The sequence below is a fragment of the Haplochromis burtoni genome, unplaced genomic scaffold (assembly GCF_018398535.1).
Source record: "Haplochromis burtoni strain Fernald_Lab_line unplaced genomic scaffold, NCSU_Asbu1 Contig_242, whole genome shotgun sequence".
Taxonomy (NCBI): Eukaryota; Metazoa; Chordata; class Actinopteri; order Cichliformes; family Cichlidae; genus Haplochromis; species Haplochromis burtoni.
In genome coordinates, this window is record NW_024582603.1 from 358491 (window position 1) to 380965 (window position 22475).

Consider the following 22475-nt stretch of genomic DNA (forward strand, 5'->3'; position numbering starts at 1 on the left):
AAATAATCGGCAACGGTTAATAAACAAAGACAGAAAGTTTAGAGTGTTTTCATGTGACTGATTGTGCAACACAGCAGGCACGGCAGCCAATCCAGGGAAGAACTGAAAACACAACCTGCTAGTTCGGGCTATTTTTTTATGGTTCTGGACAGGTTGTGTGTGTTTTTTTGTTTTTTTCCAAGAAATGACAACATGCTAAAAGCATCACGAGGAATAACAACAACAACCACTTCTCCTCTTTAAAGGCAGTTCATCATATCTACTTGGAACTACAAAATAATTTGTTCAACAGATCTCAAGTAAATATTTTTCTCACTTCAAAAGTGTATAAACTTGCCAAAAAGAGTACAGAGTACAGATTTGTGTCTGTATTCCAGTGGAAACCATGTAGGTTTTCCTGAAGGCCTGAATCCCTTCTCCCTTTGAGAGGTGAAAAACAATTCAAGTGACCCCCAGAGACCTCTCCGAAGCCTGTTGTTATTCACTTCATAAAAACATGGATGAAAAGCATGCCTGGATGTGAAAGAGGTATGACAGATGGAAAGAAGGTGGGTGCAGACAGAGAGGTGAGCTGGGTTAGTGGGTGAAGTTCATGATCAACATCATACGGATCGTGCCGACGACAGACATCTGGACACGAGTGGATCGAAACCTAAAGATAGCCTAGACCCGAGCATGCGTTTGATCACTTCTGCATGGATGCCGACTCCGTCTCCTTAGTTCAGGTCTGGACATCTGTAGACAGAGTGTGGTATTAATAGCATCAGTCCACGTATGCATCCTAGCTGATCTCAGTGGCTGACTGACGGCATTTTAGTTTCCATATTACCAATAAAACCAATAAAAATGTCATTTATATAGCACCAAATCCTAATGCTAACTAGCGCATCTGTTAAGGGCTAAATAGAGATTAAGTCCTTTTGATATGTAGCCATGTCATCAAGTTTACTGCAGCAAAAAATGCCAATGGGAGTAAAAGGCCAATGACCATCACTAATCATAGTGGTCTGTAGTATAATGTAGTGTCTCATAAAAGGAAACTATTACAAGAATAAAAAGCTAGAGAAAACCAGGGGAGGAAATGTAGGCTGGTGTAATAGACAGCTGTTAAGTAAGGAAGTGAAACAGACAGGAGAGATAAACACCCACTCACACTCAGATGTGCAGTATAGAAACGATACACTGATTAATTGGTCAAGAACCTACTTTATTAGTCTGAGTTTCAGAAGAGTTTCAAAACCTCACTAAGAAGTTTTTACACTCTGCTGAGAATCATACATAAACACACATGGCAAGGCCAGGGTAGGCGCTACATAGCTTTGATCAGCCGAAGCTGCAGAAGCAGACAGCGCAGAGGAGTGATGATGGGATCAAATAAGGAGGTAATGATAAAAGACAGAAAAGAGAGAGAAAAATAAACAGATGGGCAGGCAGGAGCTGTGGTGAGGTTTCACAGAAACTAGCAAATAGGTCAAAAAGAGCCAGCCTGGCACTAAAAGCTGCAGAAGTGGAGTAAAAGAGAGAGTCTGGAGGTGGTGTTTAGATTTGAAAGAACTTGAAAGTTTACAAGTGCTAAGGTAAGATCAGAACAACAAACAAAGATCCAAATGAATCTAATCAGCGGGAAGTAGTGGGGATGTAATGCCACCACATCTGCTTTACAGTCCTTCCACCTTCGACTGAAGTTTCAGCATCAGAGCCATCACTCCAGGTTTCCTAAATCTTTCTCCAAGGACGCAAATCAACTTCTCTCTGCTACCGTACCACAGCCAGCACAAATATTACCTCTAGTGTTAAATAAAGGAATTTGTAAACAATTATAGAAATACAAGAAGTACCCTAAAAAAGTCAAGAAAGAAAGCGTGAGAAGAGAACCTCTGGTATTAGCTGACAAGGTCTCGCCTGCCTACTTTGTGTGTTTAAAGTCTTTACCACCATCCACTCAACCTTGTATTCTGTGGCCCAGTGTACTTTTCTTCCCATAAAGACTTAGGTTAGAGAGGTTTGTGGATTGTTGATGTTGGAGCATAGTTGGGCTCTAAAAGGAGAACACAGCTAGCTGATGAGAAGCAATTCTGGCCCCTTCTTAGGTTACACCGAGAACTTGTGTGACCGTCATGTGGTCAAAGTTCGAGTAGGCCAACCTCAGTTGTCTTAGTTTTCAGAGCCCTTCATTGCCCCTTTGAACACTGACAGAAACACTTCTTTTTAATGCCCTGTGATCCTGAACTTTAAAATGCAGCTCATTTTTTCTATTGTACTGTTAATCAGCTTCATGAACCTCAACAAGCACAGATCCCTGATTTGAATCTCATCTAAACTTGGACTACAATAATTTGAAAGTCATTATACCAGAACTGATTCATTTTTGGACACTTCAGAGCAAATTTTAAACAAACTATTGATGTGGTATCAATTTACATGCAGATGTGGAACAGTGTTAGCTTTTATTACGTTTTTCTTCTTGAGGCAGTACTTTCTATCTATGTCTACCAAGAATTTGCTTTAGTTTTCACTGCTCTGTTCTAATTTACGATAGAACTAAGACGTATTTATGAAGGGTTTACCACTGAATATGCTGCCACAGTGAGAGAGCCTCTTTTATTTTGGTAAGCTCTACTGGGATCGAGAACGGAGGAATCTGGCCTCGGATGGGGATCATAAACAGCTAATGTACAGCAGGCGTCTTATGGTCTGTGCACATATACATGCGAATATATTTATGTGGTCTAAGATGCACATGGACGGCACTGAAGTATGAGCACTTTTGCTTGAAAGGGTGATGAAAGTGGATCTGCATAACTAAATGAAATCATGAAGTTATAAAGAAGAGGGACTTACTTTCCAACTTCATCGATAACAGGAGCTGGACACAATAAGAATGTGTCTTCTACATCAGCTGGCTTTTCATCTACAAGAAAAAAGAACTGAGCTATGTGGCATATATGTAGCATGTACAGACAACATACACGAGTGAAAAGTGAATTTTGTTTCTTTGTGAGGGTTTCTACTTTTTCCTCATAGAAACTGTATACTAATAACACATGCATCCGTCACAGTTCAGCTTGATTTATATTAAGGAAACAAAGCATAGGTGTACTCACTGATGGTGATGGTGTCATTGATTTTGAAGCTGCAGAGCACCTGGTCGATGTTTCTTGCATGGAGAAACCCATTCCCTTTCACCACCACTTGAAAAGACTCTGGTTACACAAGGTAATTTTACATTTTAGACACTTGGCAGACAGTCTTTGCTAAGAAAAATCTGACACTTTATTACTTTATCCTAAACAAAACTCACTTTCCTGTTTAATGTGGCACAGTTGCACACCAGCATGGTGTGGTGTCTCTCTAATAATGTAGTATTATTTCAGAAAAGCCAAGAAGCCTCCAGCTCAGCTCAGCTTAGCTTATCAGTCTCACACAGGTCGTTCTATTTAAGCCTCTCCACAGTTGCTGCGCGTCTGCAAGCTGCCTTGCAACCCACCCTTATCGCTGTTTCTGACTAAATCAGTGCCACATCTCCTGTTATTAATGTCCTCCCTGGCTTGCACTTATGCACCTTTGCAAATACAAGGGTTTTCTCCATCTTATCCATGTCATAAGGTGGATGAGAAAATAACAATATCTTGACTGTAGTGGACCTGAGTGAAACTGAGCTTATTCTTCCACCATTGTCATGTAGAGAAAATAGCATGGGCCTTAGTCTCCTTACATTGCTTTAAAATACAATAAAAATGAATAATATAAAATAAATAGAACTAATGTCTCTGCTGGACCTTAAATAGTTACAATGTTGCCTGTCAAAAATTGAAACTATTGTTATATATCAGCCATATACGTATATATTAAGGTTAAATCTGTGAGGCAGCTTGCTCTAGCAGCAGGCCATGGTATAATATTCAGTGTGAAGTTAAATAATTTCCCTCTTTATGGGTGAAAGTAATTCATTGCTTCATAAAAGGCAGATGTGAAAAACAGTCAAAGTCCTTCTGCTATTGCCAGAAACTTTTAATCCAACCCTGCTTTTATCTGTTCATTTGTGGCTTTTAATGTCCATTTATTGTTGCTTTAACTGTCATAATCTTTCTCTTGGCAGGAGAGTAAAGAATGGTGTCTACTTTACATCATATCTGCAGGAAATCTCACCCCTGCCCCCCGTCTCACGGTCCCTCCTTTTAATGAGACTCTAATATTTAATGAGACTGTAATATTATTCCCTCCGTGTTACCCCATCCCAGCAGATTTCCTGTAAGTAACCTGGATGGCCATAAATGGTCATTTCTTTCAGTCTGGGATTGTCATAATTCAAAGAAGCCGAGACCGGGCACCCACTAATGAAAATGACACAGTGGAAGGAGCAATGGTTTGCTGGCATATGTGTCGATGACTCAGGAGGGACCGAGTTCAGGCTGTAATTGTGAATGTGTGAGTTTTATAGCTCCTCACCTCCTGCACAAACACTGGAAGGCTCAGCTGCCAAAATTTCAATGCAGGATTTCTTGATGATCTGGGGGAGAAAAGACAGCAGTGATTTTTCCACATTTATTTTGATACTAGCCTTGTTCATGAGCCAAGAGCTCAATTAATATGTTTTGAGTATATTTGGGAGTCATCTGATGTAAAATAATCCTTAATAATACTTATCAGTGTGTGTCTAAAAAACAAGTTTGGGTTGGTTAAACCTCTTCCCAGAATACTCAAAACTCTCACTGCTTTGCAAATACAGCTGAATACTTTCATGTTTTGATTTCCTTATTATTTTAGTACAATGATGAGTTTTTCTCCCTGGTGATATTATTATTGAGTCTCTAATTTCTGTCTTTTCTTGATGACTGATTTGTTCTGAGTTTCAGTTTTGCGATCATGTGTCGTGGTTAATGTCTTGATTTTTATCTATGACAGTTGCAGGTCGCACCCTTTGTCTCATTTCTCTGTTTTTGTGTTGGTTCCTCTTTGTTCCCCTGTCTGAGATCTTGCTAAGTGTAAGTATTTATGTAAGCACTAGTGCTCTTTTAGTTATTTCCTGTTATTTCCTGCTTTGAAAGATCTTATGTCTTGATTACCTCCATCAGCCTCTAGTTCCCCATTCTGTTTCCAATCCCCAGTTAGTTATGTGCATATAAATAATCCTGTTTGATTTTTGTCACATGATTTGTAATGCTTGCGATTCTTTCCCCTCTTTTCAACCCTTTGAGATCTTCAGTTCTCTTTATGGATTTATTTTAAATTGATATACCTTTTATCCTACCTTTTAGCAATTAAAGCTTTTAGCTGTTGGATCCTCCGAGTTCTGAATCCTGCCTTTTATGACTCTGACTCTACGCTCTGCACATCTCATTGTGACAACTTTATCTTAAATTATCAAAGTGAAGGGACTAGTGTAACTTACTTTCCGATGGTTATGTTCTCCAATCTTAATACTTTTACATCAGAGATGTTTAAAGCATTAATAAAAGCAAGACTTAAAAATGGCCGATCCTTTAAATAGGAAGTGAAAATCTTTTAAAAGAAATTCCAGCCTTAGATATTTTTCAGGGTTTTTTTCTTTTTTATATACTCTGCGTAATAAAACAGTGAGACACACAATGCATTCCATTAAGGTCAAGGAAAAATGATTTGGTAATTACATAAGATAATGTTTTTAGCTATTTGACCATTATCAAACTCTTGGAGCTACAACGGATTAAATGTTCAAATGACAATCATTTCAGCTGGAAATGATCTGGTCACTGGCTAACGACTATGAGCCTACCTTTGTTTATTATTCGCCAAAAGGACGACTGCAGCTGAGAATATTAGGCTTTAGAAAATTGTGATTTAGCTGAGTATATTGAGATTTCTCATGTGATGTCATTGCCTAAAATTGGATGTGATACAGCCACAGATTTCAAGGGAAAATTACATTTTCCCAGACTGATTGGCAGTCGTTCCTGGAGGTTGCTGGCTGTTGGTGGGTGAGAAAGAAGAGGGTAATAAACCAAAAATCTCCTTGTGACAGCTTTGCCTGTAGATTCACGTCTGTCTGCAAACACTTCCAACTACTAGCTGAGTGGTATTAAACAGAAATGGAGGTTTGCCTCAGAGCTTCAGCCAACATGTTTCAAAAGAAACAACTTTCACATTGAAGGTCTCCAATTCCAGTTTGTATTGCAGTTCTTACATTTTCACTTCAGCTCAGAGAGCAGCTGGCCAGTGTTTGTAGACAAGTCCATCACTTCCATGCAAACCACGGGAGACCGCAACAATATCCTAACGACCAAAGCAATCACAAAGAATGTTTCTGCCGACCAGCTGAGGAACACACATTTTTCCCAACTGACAGGTAGGCTGCTAGGGAAAAATGGGGGTCACTGATCAGTCAACAAGACCATGTGACTCGAGATTTATCAGTCATTTTCCCAGTGACTGCCATAAACCTCAAACAACCACTCTCCACCAGTTGATGAATACTAATTTCACCCCATGACCGGTGGTTGCCAGATGTTCGTGAACAAGTCTCAAACCTGCGCGCCTGGTCCTTGATTCACTTGATCCTACACTGTCACTGTGATTGTCACAGATCCAAAACTGAAAAAGCAAAATATTGCTCAGTGAGCTGATAAAAAGCTTTTTTTTCACCATGCTAGCTGTAGGAGAGAACGCAAGTTGAAGTAGCTTACCCTGCTTGAACTGAACTCTGACTGTGTGTGTTTCAGCCAGTATACACAAAGAGTTACAGTTCTGCGTGTTGCATGACAGAATACTGAGCAGAGAGTTGAAACCTAGACAAGTCAGTGCTCCTTTTAAAAGCTTAAAATTAGTTGTATTAACTGGTCTGAGAGAAAATAAAATCTAAAATCTTAAAGAGATATTCAGTCATTATGAAATTGTACAATAGTGTTTTCAAAAGTCAGGTTTTGCTTTCAAATAAACAACTGTTTAAAATGACATTGCAGTGAAAAGGGATCTTGTGTTGAATATGTAAATACAGATGTCTGAATGGAGCCTGTATGGGATAGTTTCTCTGCAAGGAAAAGTGTTTATTTACCGAATCAATGACACCCCGCAGGGCGTGGAAGCCTCCCAACACAGGAAACACATGTTCAATGGTGTCTGCAATGGTGGCCAGCTACAGTGGGAAAGAAGTTCAGACAGAGGTACACAAACAGAAGAGAACAGAGGAAGGATTAACAAACTAAATAATCAAAGGAGGCTAAATAAACTTCAACAATGAAAGATGAGGCCATGACAGGGGGAAAGCTGCCTCAAATGCACTCATACTCATTTGAAGCAATTTCAGATGTTTTAGAGGTAAAGAACTGTACAGTAAGAGAACATTTGAAGAGATCAGAGTTAAAAATCACTAGAGTTGGTTCACAGGGAAAATGATGGGTTACCCAATTTGTAAGATTTCTTCTTTTCCAGAATAATGAGCACATGTGGTAGAGTACATGTCCTGTGGTGAATTTTTGCTTTTTTCTCTAATCAAATGTCTTATATTTGGGGGATTAAAGGGAATAAACTTCCATATACTGCACAAATTTGTTACATCTGAATTACCTGTGTCTCGTTGAAGTCTTTGACACCAACACAGTACACAATAGCTCCCAGAGATCTGGCTTCATTCGCCTGTTTGAACAACAAAGGCAAAAAGTTGAGCAAACTCCGGAAAACTGTCAGTCATGAAGCTAATGAGAGCAGTTCTGCTTCCAGTTTAGCCCTGTTACTGAGCTCTAACCAGAGTCATCGTGAAAATCAGTGTTAGTGTGAATTTGTTACCTGATGTTGTGCATCTCTAAGCTGATGCTCATGTAGCTCTCCATCAGTCAGAGCAATAATCACGCTGGCAGTACCTGCAAATCATATACGCTGTGTTGTAACTTCACCATGTGCTCCATTGTTGCCCCAAAAATGAGATAATTATGTTTATTAATGCTTACCAAAGTTCTCTTTCCTTATCTGCTGATTTGCCTTTAAATAAAGTCACAGCACATTTCAGATTTAAACAGGTAATAAAGGAGCCTTGAGTAGCTCTGTTCTTAACAGACTGATTTTGCAGTGTAAAAATGTTACACATTACAGCACACACTCACAAGCTGTAATCCGAGGTGCATGAAGGTATCTCCACCGGGAACCTCTCTGTTCAGTGCGTTCAAACCCTTCGTGATGTCGACTCTGCAGAAAGTAACAAAGCAAAATTGGATTCCTGTCCTGCCTGTGCATTTCTGGAAGCTAACCTACGGTACTGATTAAACTTTTTTGGTTATGGAAATACAGTATATAAAGCAAATACAGAGTTTGTACAGTTCTAATGAGCTTGAAAGTCAATATTTGGTATGACCACCATTATTCTTCAACACAAACTCAACTCTTATATTCAAGCTTTCTTATAATTTCTTTAAGTATTCAGGAATAGTTCTCCACGGTCATTCAATAATGCTGAAGTTTGGGCTCTGGGGAGGCCAATCCATGACTGACAGTGTTTCATTGTGTATTTTTCTATCCAGTTATACTTTTACTCCATTGGCAGTGCATTTGGGATCATAGTCAAGCCAAAGAATGAAGCTGCTGCCAGTCAGATGCTTTCCTGACACTGCATGGTGGACTGAACTCTGAAACTACTTTTCTGCATTCATAATTCCATCAATTTTTACAAGATTCCTACCACTGACTGAAATACAGCCCCAAACCATGACAGATCATTCACCATATTTTATAGATGGCTCTAGATGCTCATTGTTATACTTCTCAGCTGACCTCCTTCATATATATGTAGGGTGATTATCTGCACCAAAAATTTGAAATTTCATCATTCCACAAAGACCTGTTGCCACTAATTTTCAGTCCAGTTCTTGTATAATTTGGCATACCTCAGCCTTTGTATGTATGTAGAGCAATGTGATTCCCAGCAATCAGCTGAATCACCTTGGCATATCTCTGCAGAGTATGCCAAGGTGATTCAGCTGATTGGTGGGTATCCCACTCTTGGTGCAAAAATACTATTTTATATTCTATTTATCCACTAAACTATGTTATCTTTGCCAATTTCTTGTAGATTCAACTAAAGAAATGAGAACAAATAATAAGATGCTAATAACAAAGTGCCTATAGATACAGCTTAAAAGTTACGTGTAGACACAAAACTGGTTCAGAACTTTTTCTCAAAAATACTTTTAAAACACAACAAGACACTTGCACACCAAGCCAAAGGAAATAGTGCTCTGGGGATTCTCAGAGCACCAGTATTTTGCATCAGTTGCTGTTTACATTTTTGCTTATTAATTACTGACTCACTTGGGACTTCCTAGCACTCCTGTTTTCAGTTTTGTCTTTATTAGTTTAATTTACTACTATTAGCTTCTGGGGGATCCCATCTTGCTTACATGTATTCAATATTTGCATTTAAGATTTTTTTTTTAACTGCATTAAAATCGTTGCTTCTTATGTGTTGTGTTCCTTTGAGCTGTGAATTTATTGACAATGACATATTTGGGGGCTTGACCTGGATTTTGACCTATTGCACCCAACGAGTGAAACGTACCTCTAACTCATGCAAAATGTTTAACTTTTTGGCTTATTATCCATGAAGGACACAAAATACATTTATAATGTATTCACATGTTTAACTAAGCAAAATATCTGAATACTTTCACTACTTAAGGATTATTCTATTCTATTCTATTCTATTCTAAGCTATAGCCACTTCTGTTAGAAATGAAACTTGTTTACACAATAGCAATTATCAGTGCTCTCATTCTCATTCTTGTCTCTTATTCAACAAATGTTATTCTGTGACAGTTCCACAGTGACATGGGCCAATTTTCAGTTTTATCTGCATTGATTCTGATGCAGTGGATTAAGTTTACTGTCGCGTGAGATCACTTCATGCTACAAAAATTTGCACACGAAAACACTCAGCTAATGTTAGCTGTGTCTAAATACTGACATTAAAAGGTTGTATTCATTGTAAGGTTATATAAGAGAAATTAATTCACCTGTTTTCCGTCAGTTTCAAAATGATGGACGCTCTTGAGGAAAATGTTATGAAAGACATCCTCAGCATAGGACTATAAAAGGTAAAAAGAAAGAGCAAATAAAGCATCACACGTATTATTAACGGTTCACCCAAAAGAATGACCAGGAAGTAAAGATATTAGTAACAGCCTGTGTGAGCAATACAAACATTTCTATGTCATCTGAGATTGATCAGAAACAGTTATTCTAAGTAATAACAATAAAACACAAACAATATAACAATTTTCCTAGAAAACATAAAATAATTCTTCGTATTCATGACTTTTCTTTCTTCTCTTTTCTTCAACAGATATCTTGCTGGAGACAAACGACTTAACTGATTCACTCCAGCAATCTGTGTTTCTAGCTTGAGATCAGTTATTTGTTTAGAGCACACAAAGAAGCCATGTGACATGAAGTTGTTCCAGTGTGCAGGATTTGAACCCTTTGTTGCGTGACAGTGACATAAATGTTGATATTGAGGCTGCATTGCTGAATCTTCAGATGTGGAAAAGTTCTGTTTACTGGTGAAAGGAATTACTCACACTTCAACTATTTGAAGCAAGAATGTGTGTTTCTTGTTTGAGACAGTAAGTTAGGACAGCTTTGGATTGTTTAAAACTTTTTGCATAGTAGTTAAAAAACTACAGCTTTGAGGAGGAGCTGTTCTTTGCTATGACTAGGCCACAAAGCTCCAGGTGTTGTGGCCTTCAAACCGTGTGGGGAAAAAGCCTTTCAGTCTGGCTGAAAGCTGGCTATTTATTGAAACTTCTTGCTTTTAAATATATGCCATATTTTAAGAATGATATTTCAATTTTGAAATTATAGATGCAATATCTGCATCTTAGAGAGATGAGAGAGATCTTAGAGACATTTGGAGGAAAAGAACTTTAAACTAAAGACAGTCCATCAAACCAAGCCAGCTCACATACATAAAGACATTTTTGCCTGTAGTCACTGACACAACTACTGGAGACTGAGTGAATCATCAGCCCGGATACTGAGTGACTTAGCATATGGCAAGCTGTAGCTGTAAGGACAGATTTTTTCACTTTACCAGAGTGACTACTCTGTAAAATGTGCTTTTCTCTTCAGTAATTTATATCTCTGGGCTCCAGGAAGTCGAATACGAGGCAACATGCTGTTTGGAGACTGACAATGTTGGTTCCAAATGTTGATCTTGCACTATACGTTGTATATCACCTATATTATCCCATTTATCTATGCAAATCTGTTGGCTTAATTGTGTCTGTTCACACACGGTCATTAAGTGTCTCTTACCTTTTAAATTTTTCTGCTAAGTTCTTCACAAACTCATAGATTTCATTCCAGTGATCCTTCACACTGCCAGATCTAGAAAACGAATGGCACATTTTAAAAAAAGGTTATATCAAGAAAAATGTGAGAAATATGACTCTGCTTGATATCATAGTAAGTGACTGTAGCAGTTCAAATAAAAATAAGAAAATGAAAACATAAAAAACAACTTCATAAGTTATCTACTGTATCAGTTAGACTCTAACCTTCATATGCTAGAGTACTCATACAAGAGGATAAGAGCTTCGTTAGCCAAAAATGACAGGGGGTCTAGTCATTAGCTCCACAACATGAAGAACAAGCTGTATATATGCCAGGCAAAACACAACTGCTCAACCTGTTAGCAGTGCCTTTAGTGTGTGTCATTTACTTGCAATAAAAGTACTGTTTTAATTTATTTAATTAAAGTAATTTGACTTTCATTCCTGAGCTGCCAAACATAACAAACATCCTATCATACTCATTAGCAAGAAATAGTTAATCTAATACGCCATTTGTTAGTGATCCTCAGAGGGATAAATGTAAAACTTAATTTTGTTATGAATATGGATTATTTTGTAACGAAAATATGTGTGGTAATAGTCATTTGCGGCAGGAACGGGAGTATGATTTAGCAAACTCCTGTATCATTAACGTGGCCCTTGAGGATGAGGAAACAGACCGTGGTCTCCCTAGATGATCCTCCATAAAAGTGAACTATCATAAAATGATACCCTGTGGAGCTGCCTTCATTTCCTCTAGCCAGACACCATGTGTGCTGTGGGGCGATTTTATTAAGAGCGATCATTAGGGGAGAGAGTTTTGGGCATAAAGTAGCTAGGGAAGAAGCCAGATTGATAACACCATGTAAATGAGCCAACTGATGGTGGTAAAATTGGAAAAGGATGAAGCAGGAATTATTCAGTGTTATTTTCAGCACTGATATGAGTACGTTTTTTTTTTTGTTTGTTTGTTTGTTTCAATCTTAATTCAACTTATTCACCTGCATTCATCCATGCAGTTCTCTAAGAAAGAGACGAAACACAAAGGCATGTCATATGCTTAAAGTGGAAGTTCATATCCTTGTGATGGGAGAAAATGGGAAACAGACTAAACATCCACTCTGTTATCCTACTTTCTAGCTGAATGAGTTCCTTGCACACTAATGGTCCATATAGCTGTCTGAGACCTCTAGACACAACAAGGTGAATCAACCATTCCTTGCAAGCAGGTTTCTCATGCTTTAAGCTGATAATAGTCATGTGTATTTGTATTACATGGATAGCTAAACTTGCAGGAACCAACTTAGCCTTTCTTATAGGAGTTGGGTGTTTTGGAAAACAGCGCCAGTTGCATGGCCTGGCTTGAAATGGAAATGAATTGTGACTAATGTTATTTTCCTGCAATAGCATGTCAAAGAGGTTTTAACCCCTGGTGTTTTTGTATTATTGCTTGGAAGCAGAGGGGTAATTATTGAATTTGGCCAGGATTTGGGGAGGATAGAGCCAGGGAATACCAGGGAGTTTCCCATCATGCCTCAGTCATTCAAGACTTTTTATCGTGCCAAACCAGACTCTAAGCCTTCATTAAATGCTTTGTTAGATGTATTTGTTTCATATAATTTTTGTTTAAAGTAGGAAATAATACTTCCACTGCTCATTTAATCAGTCAGTACAGCTGCCCACGAGAAATGTCTGACTTACAAAGCTCAAGACTTATTTTACAGCTACTGCATAGAAATTTCAAATATTGTCAGCGTGGTTTATCAGAACTTCTTTGACTCATACAAAAACCTTATCAAGAGCAAATGCTAAAAAAACAAACCAATTGATTGCTCAAATGAAGCCAAAATGCCTCTGCACTATTATATCTATGTATTATGTAACTCTTAGTGGTTTTACCCTTTAATTCAGAATGGTTACAAACGCCGGTCAACTGGGGAAAAAAGCCTCTTCTAAGCGTTTTCTCTGTGTTTTTGCAGTTCTGATGACTTGCTCCGCCCACATCAAGGCTTACATTCCTGGGAGGCTGACTGAGCAGAGAAAGAGGACAAGACCTACAAGCTAAACAAAATTCTCCCAAAATAAGAAGAAAAAAAAGGTCTGAGGTAGACTGTAGCATTTAGTTCAATAAAAAGTGCAGCGCAAACAGAAAGAGTCTCACATACACATGCAGACGGGTTCAAACCTGAAGGAAAGGCAGCAGCCAGTTTCTTGTGCAAATTGTTCCATTATAGCAACAGAGGAGGGGAGAAAGAATAAAAAGTCTGGTGAAATTTGCAGCTAATACTTGTGACGAAGTGTGGGGATCATTCTTGAGTATTTACTTAACACGAGGGTGAATCTGAGGACATCCACGTTTGGTTTTTAGCTGCTTATCTGTGCTTCTGGACCACTGCGGCTCATGTTTGCCTTGGAGCAGTTGTGATTGTCTGAGGTGGCTACAGTCGTGGGATTGAGGCCTAGCTTGCAGTTTCACTCACCTGTCCAAACAGTGCTGGGAGAGGAAGTGGTCCTTTTCATTCTCTGATTCTTGATGACACCATTTTATACGGTGTCTTATTCCCACCACAATCCCTTGATCTAATTTTAATGACCTGAGTTGAACACCGAAGTTTAGCAGTGTGCGGTCTGGACTCAGAAAGCAAAAGTTCAGAAAGGTGAGGGCCGGCCACAGATTGCCGACTAAGTGATGACGCCCAATGGCGGTGTGAAGTTGTGTCATAGCAACTTGTCATAGCCGAGTGACAGCGTTTTCTCTGTATTAATGAGATGAAAACCATGTGTCTTGTTGTAAGCCATCTGAGAGCCGAGAAACAAAGAAGCAAAAGAAAAGGAAGGACAGAGCAAGGGAAAGATAAAGAGCTTTATCAGTCAATTCAACTGTGGGAGTGAGATAATGGGAAAAACCTGTTGGCTCATATCAAAGTGCAAGAAAACATGCCAGTGGTTCAGTGATTTAGTTCAACTCCAAGGCCAAGTTTCTGACCTGCTTTGGTCTGTCTGAGCCAGCATGGCCACTAGAAGACCGAAGCAGCAAGTAAACAGTCTGTTTAGTCACTGTGCAGTTCTCTGTTTTACAGAGACTGGAGATCTGTGTCGCTAAATAGCTAGTTTTCAGTTGTTTTGCCAGATTTAAGACCACTCCTGGAAAAACACTGTAATCCATTAAAAAAAAAGAGTAAGCACGCTTAGCTTAACATGAAAAATACTGTGGCAGCCAATTACATAACACTGTATAATTTGACATTAAAAGAACATTGAATGTACTATAATCTGATGAACATATTGCAGATAAATCAGATGGAGGAAAAGGTGTTTAATGTAGGTTTTGTGTAGGTTTATAATGAAAATACAGCTACAGGGCCTCTGCCGTTTCACAGTGGCTTTTGCAGCTTTGCTCTCAAGTGCAGCAATGGTTGCTTTTACGTTGTCCTGTAGGGAACCTGTAGGGGTTTTCTTGAATTGTTTGTCTAATAATTTTAGATGCAAGGACAGGAAATGAAGAAGAAGAATGTCGGGTAAGAGACACATTTAAGCTCTTTGTCCAAACTAAAGTGAGATCTCAGGGAGCAGCGCTTCAGACACGCTAGAATGAAGCATTTGAACATCCAAATTACTTGTGGTGCAATTCCATCTGATTTTCAGTAGAAGTAAACTCAATTTCCTTGTTAATACAGAAGATCAAATGTGACAATATCTATTTAGGTAATAACTATTTTTCTAATGTTTTAAGACGCATAGTTTCAGGTTAGATTGCTGAATTTACAATCGGGTGGTCCTGCTTTCTTTTGTCTCTGCAGCTGAGTCACATCATACGTGCTACATTCAGGTTTACATTCAGCCCTTAGACCAAGCTATTGTGCATTATACAGTATTGGGAACATTGTATCTTCTGCAACATTATGCATATGTATGATTATTTGTAGCAACCTTGAGTTTCCAAAATTGCTAAAAGCACAAAGGGAGGTACTATGCATCATTACTAGTCACTGATGCTAAACACACTGTGACTTGTGGGTTGAAGTCCCCCCATGGCTTTGAGTAGCCCTGAAGAATAAAAAATCTTTAATCATTCTCAGTAATGTCTTTTTCTGCTGACTGGATAGATTTCGCAGTGAGTGGACCTGCAGAAAATTACTCAGAGACTGTGTGTATATCTCGAAAGCACAAAGTTCAGCAGGAGGGGAGGGGCAGAAGAAAGACAAGAAGAAAAACATTGTAGAGGAGACAGAACAAGCAGGGTAGGGCATCAACAGCACAAAGAACTTGAAGCGTTTATGACCTTCTATGTTCATTGGCTTTCTTTTTATTTCCATCCACTGAACAGTCTTGACACACGCATGATTTTCTACTTTTCAGTCATCTCTTTGTAAGAGATACTTGCCATTTCAGTTTAGAGTGATAGACTGCTAATATTTGCTAATTAGTATAATGAGCTGAAAAGCTCAGAGCTTTCAATGGTTAAGTGGGATAAATGACACACTGCAACACGATTAGCATTATGTAAGAAAATACCAGTCTAAAGCTGCTTTGGAGAATATTTCAGGTTTTCACCAAACCCAGATAATTAACACACAGCTCTGCACTTTATTAAGTTTATTAAGTGTTGTAGCATCTCTCAGCTCACCTCTCTGGGTATATGGCTATTTTTGCTTCACTGCTCTCATCAGCCATGTGAAGAAAGCAATAAGCCTGATGTAAAGTACCTATATAGCACCAGTTGACACACAAATTTAGTGACGGGTTTGACGATTAGCTTTGGAGCTGGTGGAAACCGAAACAGACCTTAACAGCTATTTGACCATTAACATACATGATCTAGAAAAGGCTTTCATTTCCTAACAACAAATTAAATTAAGGGAAAAAAGTTGAAATTATTTTATTGTTGCATCAATTGGTTGCTCTATTACCTCCAGTTGGCTAAGTAATAATAAAATTGCTCAACGTTGCAGTCACAGTGGAGAAAACAGTGGTTGCCGACCACAGTATCACCAAAATTGTTAAGACCATGTGCAACAAACTTGCAATCTCGTCTTCTATCAGTTTGCTAATGAATGGGGTCGAGTACAGAATTGTTTGTGATAATACTGTGAAATTGGAGAAAACCACAAATTTGTTCCTGTCTGTTGCAAATATGTTGCGATCTGCTTCGACAGCAATTCAAATTAAACAGAACATTCACATTAACTATTTACACCCAAATTCCAAGAAGTAACTCTAAAACACAAATTCCATTGCAAACATTGACGCAGCTACTGAAGTATTCTGGATACAACCAGCTGGAATGGGAAGTACAGCTGTGTGGTGGTTAGCATCGTTGCCTCACGGCAAGAAGGTCCTGAATTTAAAACCAGAATGGGACTTTTCTGTGTGGAGTTTGCATATTTTCACTGTCTAGTGTGGGTTATCTGGCTTACTCCCATAGTTGTTGGCAATCTCTCCATGTTTAGAAATTAATTGGCAATTATATAAACCTCCAATCTGCTTGAGTGTGGTTGCAGTCAGTCTGATATGAACCGTGATTAATTTGTAAATAGGTTGGCTCCAATCAGCTGGTCTGTGCCTAGTGATGGAAAGTGGTCGCCCAGAGGTTGAAAGTGTTGCACACATGCATCTCTGGGCAACCAGCTGGCTGCTGCAACAACTTGCAATCAGTTGCCAAATGCAAAAAATAGACAAATAAAAATTAAATGCAATCACCAGGGGGCAGCAAGCATATGGGAAAAAGCTCCCTACACCTTAAAGCTTAGTGGTGCGACATTCTTCTCGTGGTTCAAAGTGTTGAAGATGAAAAAACAATCCCCCCCAAAAAACAAACAACAAAAAAACTCCACTAAGGAGTCCATCTACCATTCCAACTGGGCCTACCCACACCACCCCAGCCTGCAGCCAATGATGCCGCACCAACTTAACTGAGTGGGAACAAGGATTTGTTTGTTTAAAACCACTAACCTACTTTTACAGCCACTGCAGAAGTCAGAGTCTTTACTGCGTGATTGCTGAGCTAACGCTGCGTGTCTATTCCAAAACCGAGAGGAATCGTTAGGTTTGATACTAAGTAACAAGCTGATGAACATTATGTATTCTTCAAAGCATGCTCTTCTTTCTGCATCAAATATTAGAGCTAGAATGAGATACAGTATATCTACTTTTTATTCCCCCAGTCTTGTTTATGCAACCCAAATTCTTGAATGACAGATAACACAATATCATGTCAACAGGCATTTGTCCTTGCTGTAAACGTCACAGCAACATTTTGTAAAAAGCCCCAGACAGCAAAACACAGAGTGGGTGTCATTCCACAGCGAGAACGTATTCAGACATTTGAAATGTATTCACAGACTGCAGCTGCACTTAAGGTTTTCCACTGACTCGTCTGGATTCCGGAAGCATGACCCAACGCCCAGCCGGAGCGCTAACTTGTGACTACATTAAAAGACAAGAGAAACATTTTGCAAAAACAACGACAAGACTTGATGAGAAAATAACAGATAAACTGTTATTTTTTTAACACAATTAATAAACTGAATAATGTGTTTCCCCATCTGTAGTCAATAAAAGTAATACTGTAAAATGGAAAGAGGATGTGGAAAAAAGGACTAGTACTGCATAACACTGTTGTAATGGATTTTTGCATAAATTCAATCACCGGATACTGTTGATTTACCATATTTGAATCTGCACCCACCCATCAAAAGAAATGCAAACTTCATTTTGAGGTTGAACATTAACATGTACCCTATATGTGAATTCCTTTATCTGCTATGAACACACCCAAAACCATTCCTCAGGCAATGTGTTCCATATAAAACAGCAAGCTGCGTCCCACCCGGTCTGAATCAGCAAATGCAAAAAGTATGCAAACCTGCAGCTATATAGGACTTAAAGATATGCAACATATTATCACAGAGGTTAAAAGGCTTCATGATTTTAGGAACATCATGCACAGCGCACCAAGCTAACTTAAATGATAAATTCATAACGTCCTATTTGGAAAGTCGGGACATCATCTGTTGGCTGGTTTAGTTTAGTTTGCACGCTGTTTGTAAGCCTAAGCCTGTAGGTCAGGGCATGTTAGTATTGGTCTTGGGACCCTATCATCCTATGAGATTTATTGCTATTCAAAAGCCTAAATCTAAATCCTTTATTATTATCCAAGGCAGTTTAAGGGCTATTTGACCAAGAAGGAGAGTCCTGGAGTGCTGTGCCAGGTGGCCTGGCCTCCAGAGTCACCTGACCTAAACCCAATCGAGATGGTTTGGGATGAGATGGACCACAGAGTGAAGGCAAAAGCACCAACAAGTGCTAGGCATCTCTGGGAACTCTTGAAGACTGTTGTAAAACCATTTAAGGTGACGACCTCATGAAGTTCATCAAGGGAATGCCAAGAGTTTGCAAAGAGGGTGGCTACTTTGAAGAATCTAAAATATAAAACTTGTTTTGGGTTATTTCACTTTTCTGTTTACTACATAATTCCATATGTGTTCATTCATAGTTTTGATGCCTTCAGTGAGAATCTGCAATGTAAATAGTCATGAAAATAAAGAAAAACCATAAAATGAGAAGGTGTGCCCAAACTTTTGACTGGTAGTGTACATGCGCAGTTTACTTAGAAAATGACTGTGCCACGAACAGCCCAGGGTTGGCTGTCCACAGCCAGGGGCCCAGTAGAGAGACGAACGAAGATTAATACACTGACTTCTGTGGAATTAGCACGAGTTTGATGATGCCATATCGCTGACCTTTATTTCATTAAACTTCTTCTTTTTTTTTGCTAATAGCTGATAAAAACATGTTGCGTTTTGGCAGCATGTCAGCATGCTTACAGCACAGCCTCGCAGAGCTGCTCGTACACTTCTTAGTCTTGTTTCTGTGTTAACTTTAGGACCATAAACAATACACCACAACAAAGGGATATGATGTCACATTATTAACTATGGATGGTTACTGTGCCTAAAACCCTTTTTAATAATTTTTATTTACTAACACAATTTTTAGTTTTTGTCAGCGAAAACTCTTCTTTCATAACATTTTATCTGGACACCCTTTGTTTTCTACATATGTATACTGTAAATCTTACCACCATATGTGTTGGAAGGCATCCATTTACACAACCATCTGTATTATATTAGATGTAATGGCCTGTGTATTAAAGTAGAACTTAGATGTGTGTGGTTTGGGGGCTTAAAATGAGACCCAACATCTATATTTACTGGATTTCAGGCTGTGACTGGACGCTCCTAGAGAATTTCACATAGAGATCTTCATGGCACATACCATTTTAAAATAAGGTATATTGCTACAGCAACCACTTTTTCCAAAAACTGTCCCAGATGTTTCAAATTCAGCAGACTGCCATGCAGCCATTAGCCACCTTGTCATCAGAGTGCAGCTACCCAGATGTCTAAACAAGTAGCGTCTCACAACTTTGAGCCATCACATGACATCATATGCTCAAGGCTGCAATAAACTCCACTTACAGCATGCATCCCTTTTTCTACATTTAAACTGATCCATCGAATTTTCTACAAACTACCAATTTGATCTGCAGTCGATCGATCAGGTGGTTAGTCTGTCCATCATGATGGTGAGGACTGAAACAGAAGAACCTAAACTGTACTGTGTGTTTAGTATGAATTGGAAAATGAGTCAGTATCCGACTGATCTGAGGGTATAAACACTAACATTTACTTGCTAAACACCAACATGTTAGCAATGTCTTTGTGAGGATTTAACTCAAAGTATGGTTCTGCTTAACTAGAGCCTCAGAGCTCCACTAGCACAGCTTTAAGCTTTAAAACTGATCTTTAAAAAGTGAAAAACAACATTGTTGAAATCTGTGAATCTGGCTTAATCTTACTATAAAGCAACTTAACACTTCAAAAAGAATGAAACACACAACCTTGCACCCAGTGTTGCCTCACATATTTAAAAAAAACGAGAATGACTACAGCGCTTATGTATTAATAAGCTAAATGATTTCACCTTTCATTAAGATAAACCAGGGCACAGGGTTGAGACTGTGTCTCATAAAGCCAGCTGAGGCCTCAGGGATCGGTGGTGAGCGACGGCTGTAGGAGGCCGACACCGGTCTCTAATGAGCTTCCTCTCGTTTGAAGTCCGCAAATGATGACTTGTTAGTCAACCTTGGAGTGGGCACCGCAGCACGCAAGAGTGCTAACAATAGCATCAGACACACAGAAAAAATGAGCAGATTCTTTATTTGCAGCATGTGTCAGTGTTTACCTCACAGCACAAGACGAACACAGCCGTCCACATCTGGGAAGCAGTCCTGTGTTTTGCGCGTGTGTGTATGTGTGTGTCTTTGCATGTGTTTTCTTGGGACTGAGTTCCAGGAAAAAACTAAGCCTTACTAAGATTCTGTAAACTTCAATGGACATAGGAAGACCCTTTTACCGTCTTTACATATGGAGTCTTTTTTCCCCTCTGAAAAAAGCCAATGGCGACAGAGATGCTTTAAATACCCCATGAAGCCCCCCCTCCCCACCAAAAAAATAAAAAAAAAAGGTGCTGTGTGCAACATTTCCTTCACCAAATTAATACCACATTATCCATAAATGTTGTTGTTTCCTGTCTCCTCTTCTTTCCCCTCCCATTTCTGGCACTGGTTCATGTTCGCAAATTAGATTGTAGGTGCTGGTTAAATGTTTTTTAATCATAGTAAGATTATCTCAAGATAACTGCTGGCAGTCAAAACATGAGAGCAGCATCACTGCTTTAAACAGATTCTCCACAACATTTGTACCATTTGTGCTCTAAAATAAAATGAATATAACTGAATCACAGTCATGTTCATGTCTTCAAAGTAAATGCAGAAAAAATGACATGTTAGGAAATAGCGAGCAAGAGAGAGGGCAGGCACTCCAGAAGTTTCTCTGACATTTTATTTTCTCTCCAGCTGTTGAAGTCCAGTTCAAAGATGTCACTTAACCACAACATTTTTCCTATGTGGGCGTACAGAGTGGAAATGAAAGAGCGAACGGTGAGCAGTCACATTAAAAAAATCCCTTCGGAATGGATGGGAATAAAGGAAACTGCTTAAAAAGTTTTATTTCTTTATAAAAACGAATTGCCAGATATAGAAGACGAGGGTTAAACAATTTAAGCCAACACATATCGCGGGATTTGCTTCCAAAACCCCACTCGGTGTTTTCGCTTATTCAGCAGCCTGAACTCTGACAGTCAGCCTCCCCTCCAACGTCATCACGCGCGCGCGCGCACACGCGCAGATGCTAATCGGCTAATGCAAGCTCTCGAGCCCGACTTTTTTTTCTTTTTTCAGTCTTTTTTTTATGTCAAAAGTTTAACTTTTCTATCACTCCCATTTCTTTAAACCAGCGGCGGCTAGTTTGTTCACACTTTGAGAATGACATGCTTCAAAAGAATATTAAAATAACAATAATAATAATAAAAAACCTCTGACAACAACAAAAAGTTAGCTTATTTGTGGTGTATTGCTAACAACCTCCACTTACTTATCAAGCACGAAGTACAGGTCAAAAGCACCCTGGCAGGAGCTCTCCTCCTCCTCTTCATCCAGCAGCCCCGGCTCGGCTCTTGCAGATGGAAAAGAGAGCAAAAATAATCCGAACAAAACCAAAACGAGACTTATGTTCAACAAAAATCTTGCCATAATCTCTCCTCCCGGCGAAACAGCGTAATTCCTTTATGGAGAGGGGAAAAAATGCCAAAACAAGCCAAAGTACTTCAGCGGGTCTTTACATCCCACAAACAATACTCTAAGTGGAGAGACAGGGATGCTACCGAGACAAAAGAAAGGATGCCGGTGATGATTCAACTATTTTGAGATCAGTGTACAATCAGGACCACCCGCATCCCGGCCTGATTGCAGCAGGAGAAGTGTTTTGACTCAGAGAGGTTTATTATTTTTTTTAATGCTGGTGGTCTTCAGGCTCTTTTTCGGATAGTTTTGAATCCACATGCAACTGACAGGCAAAAAAAAAAGAAAGAGAAAAGAAAAAAACAACCTGCAAAAAATAAAAAGTTAATTGAATGGGTGGTTCGTAAAAACGGATAATATTTTCCTGTCAGTGTGTCAAAAGTGATTTAGTTCTAAAGAAGCCAAATGGAGCTGGGTGATGCAGAGCTGTGTTTGAAGCCGGAGGAACTGAGAGCCCGGGGGACAGACTTGGCTGAAAT

At 39.1% G+C, this 22475-nt stretch overlaps 1 protein-coding gene across 1 annotated transcript in view; it reads right to left on the reverse strand.

Annotated features, from left to right (window-relative positions):
- antxr1c (ANTXR cell adhesion molecule 1c) overlaps nucleotides 1–22475 on the reverse strand; it is a 37617-nt gene extending 15142 nt beyond the window's left edge. Inside the window, exons 1-11 of the mRNA XM_005938020.3 lie at nucleotides 21791–22475; nucleotides 11278–11349; nucleotides 9978–10049; nucleotides 8076–8157; nucleotides 7923–7953; nucleotides 7762–7835; nucleotides 7543–7611; nucleotides 7031–7111; nucleotides 4450–4510; nucleotides 3105–3203; nucleotides 2842–2911 (exon numbers count right to left, since the gene is read on the reverse strand). Coding sequence (XP_005938082.1) covers nucleotides 2842–2911; nucleotides 3105–3203; nucleotides 4450–4510; nucleotides 7031–7111; nucleotides 7543–7611; nucleotides 7762–7835; nucleotides 7923–7953; nucleotides 8076–8157; nucleotides 9978–10049; nucleotides 11278–11349; nucleotides 21791–21948 — 869 coding nt within the window. The 5' untranslated portion in view covers nucleotides 21949–22475. The remainder of the gene's footprint in view (nucleotides 1–2841; nucleotides 2912–3104; nucleotides 3204–4449; nucleotides 4511–7030; nucleotides 7112–7542; nucleotides 7612–7761; nucleotides 7836–7922; nucleotides 7954–8075; nucleotides 8158–9977; nucleotides 10050–11277; nucleotides 11350–21790) is intronic.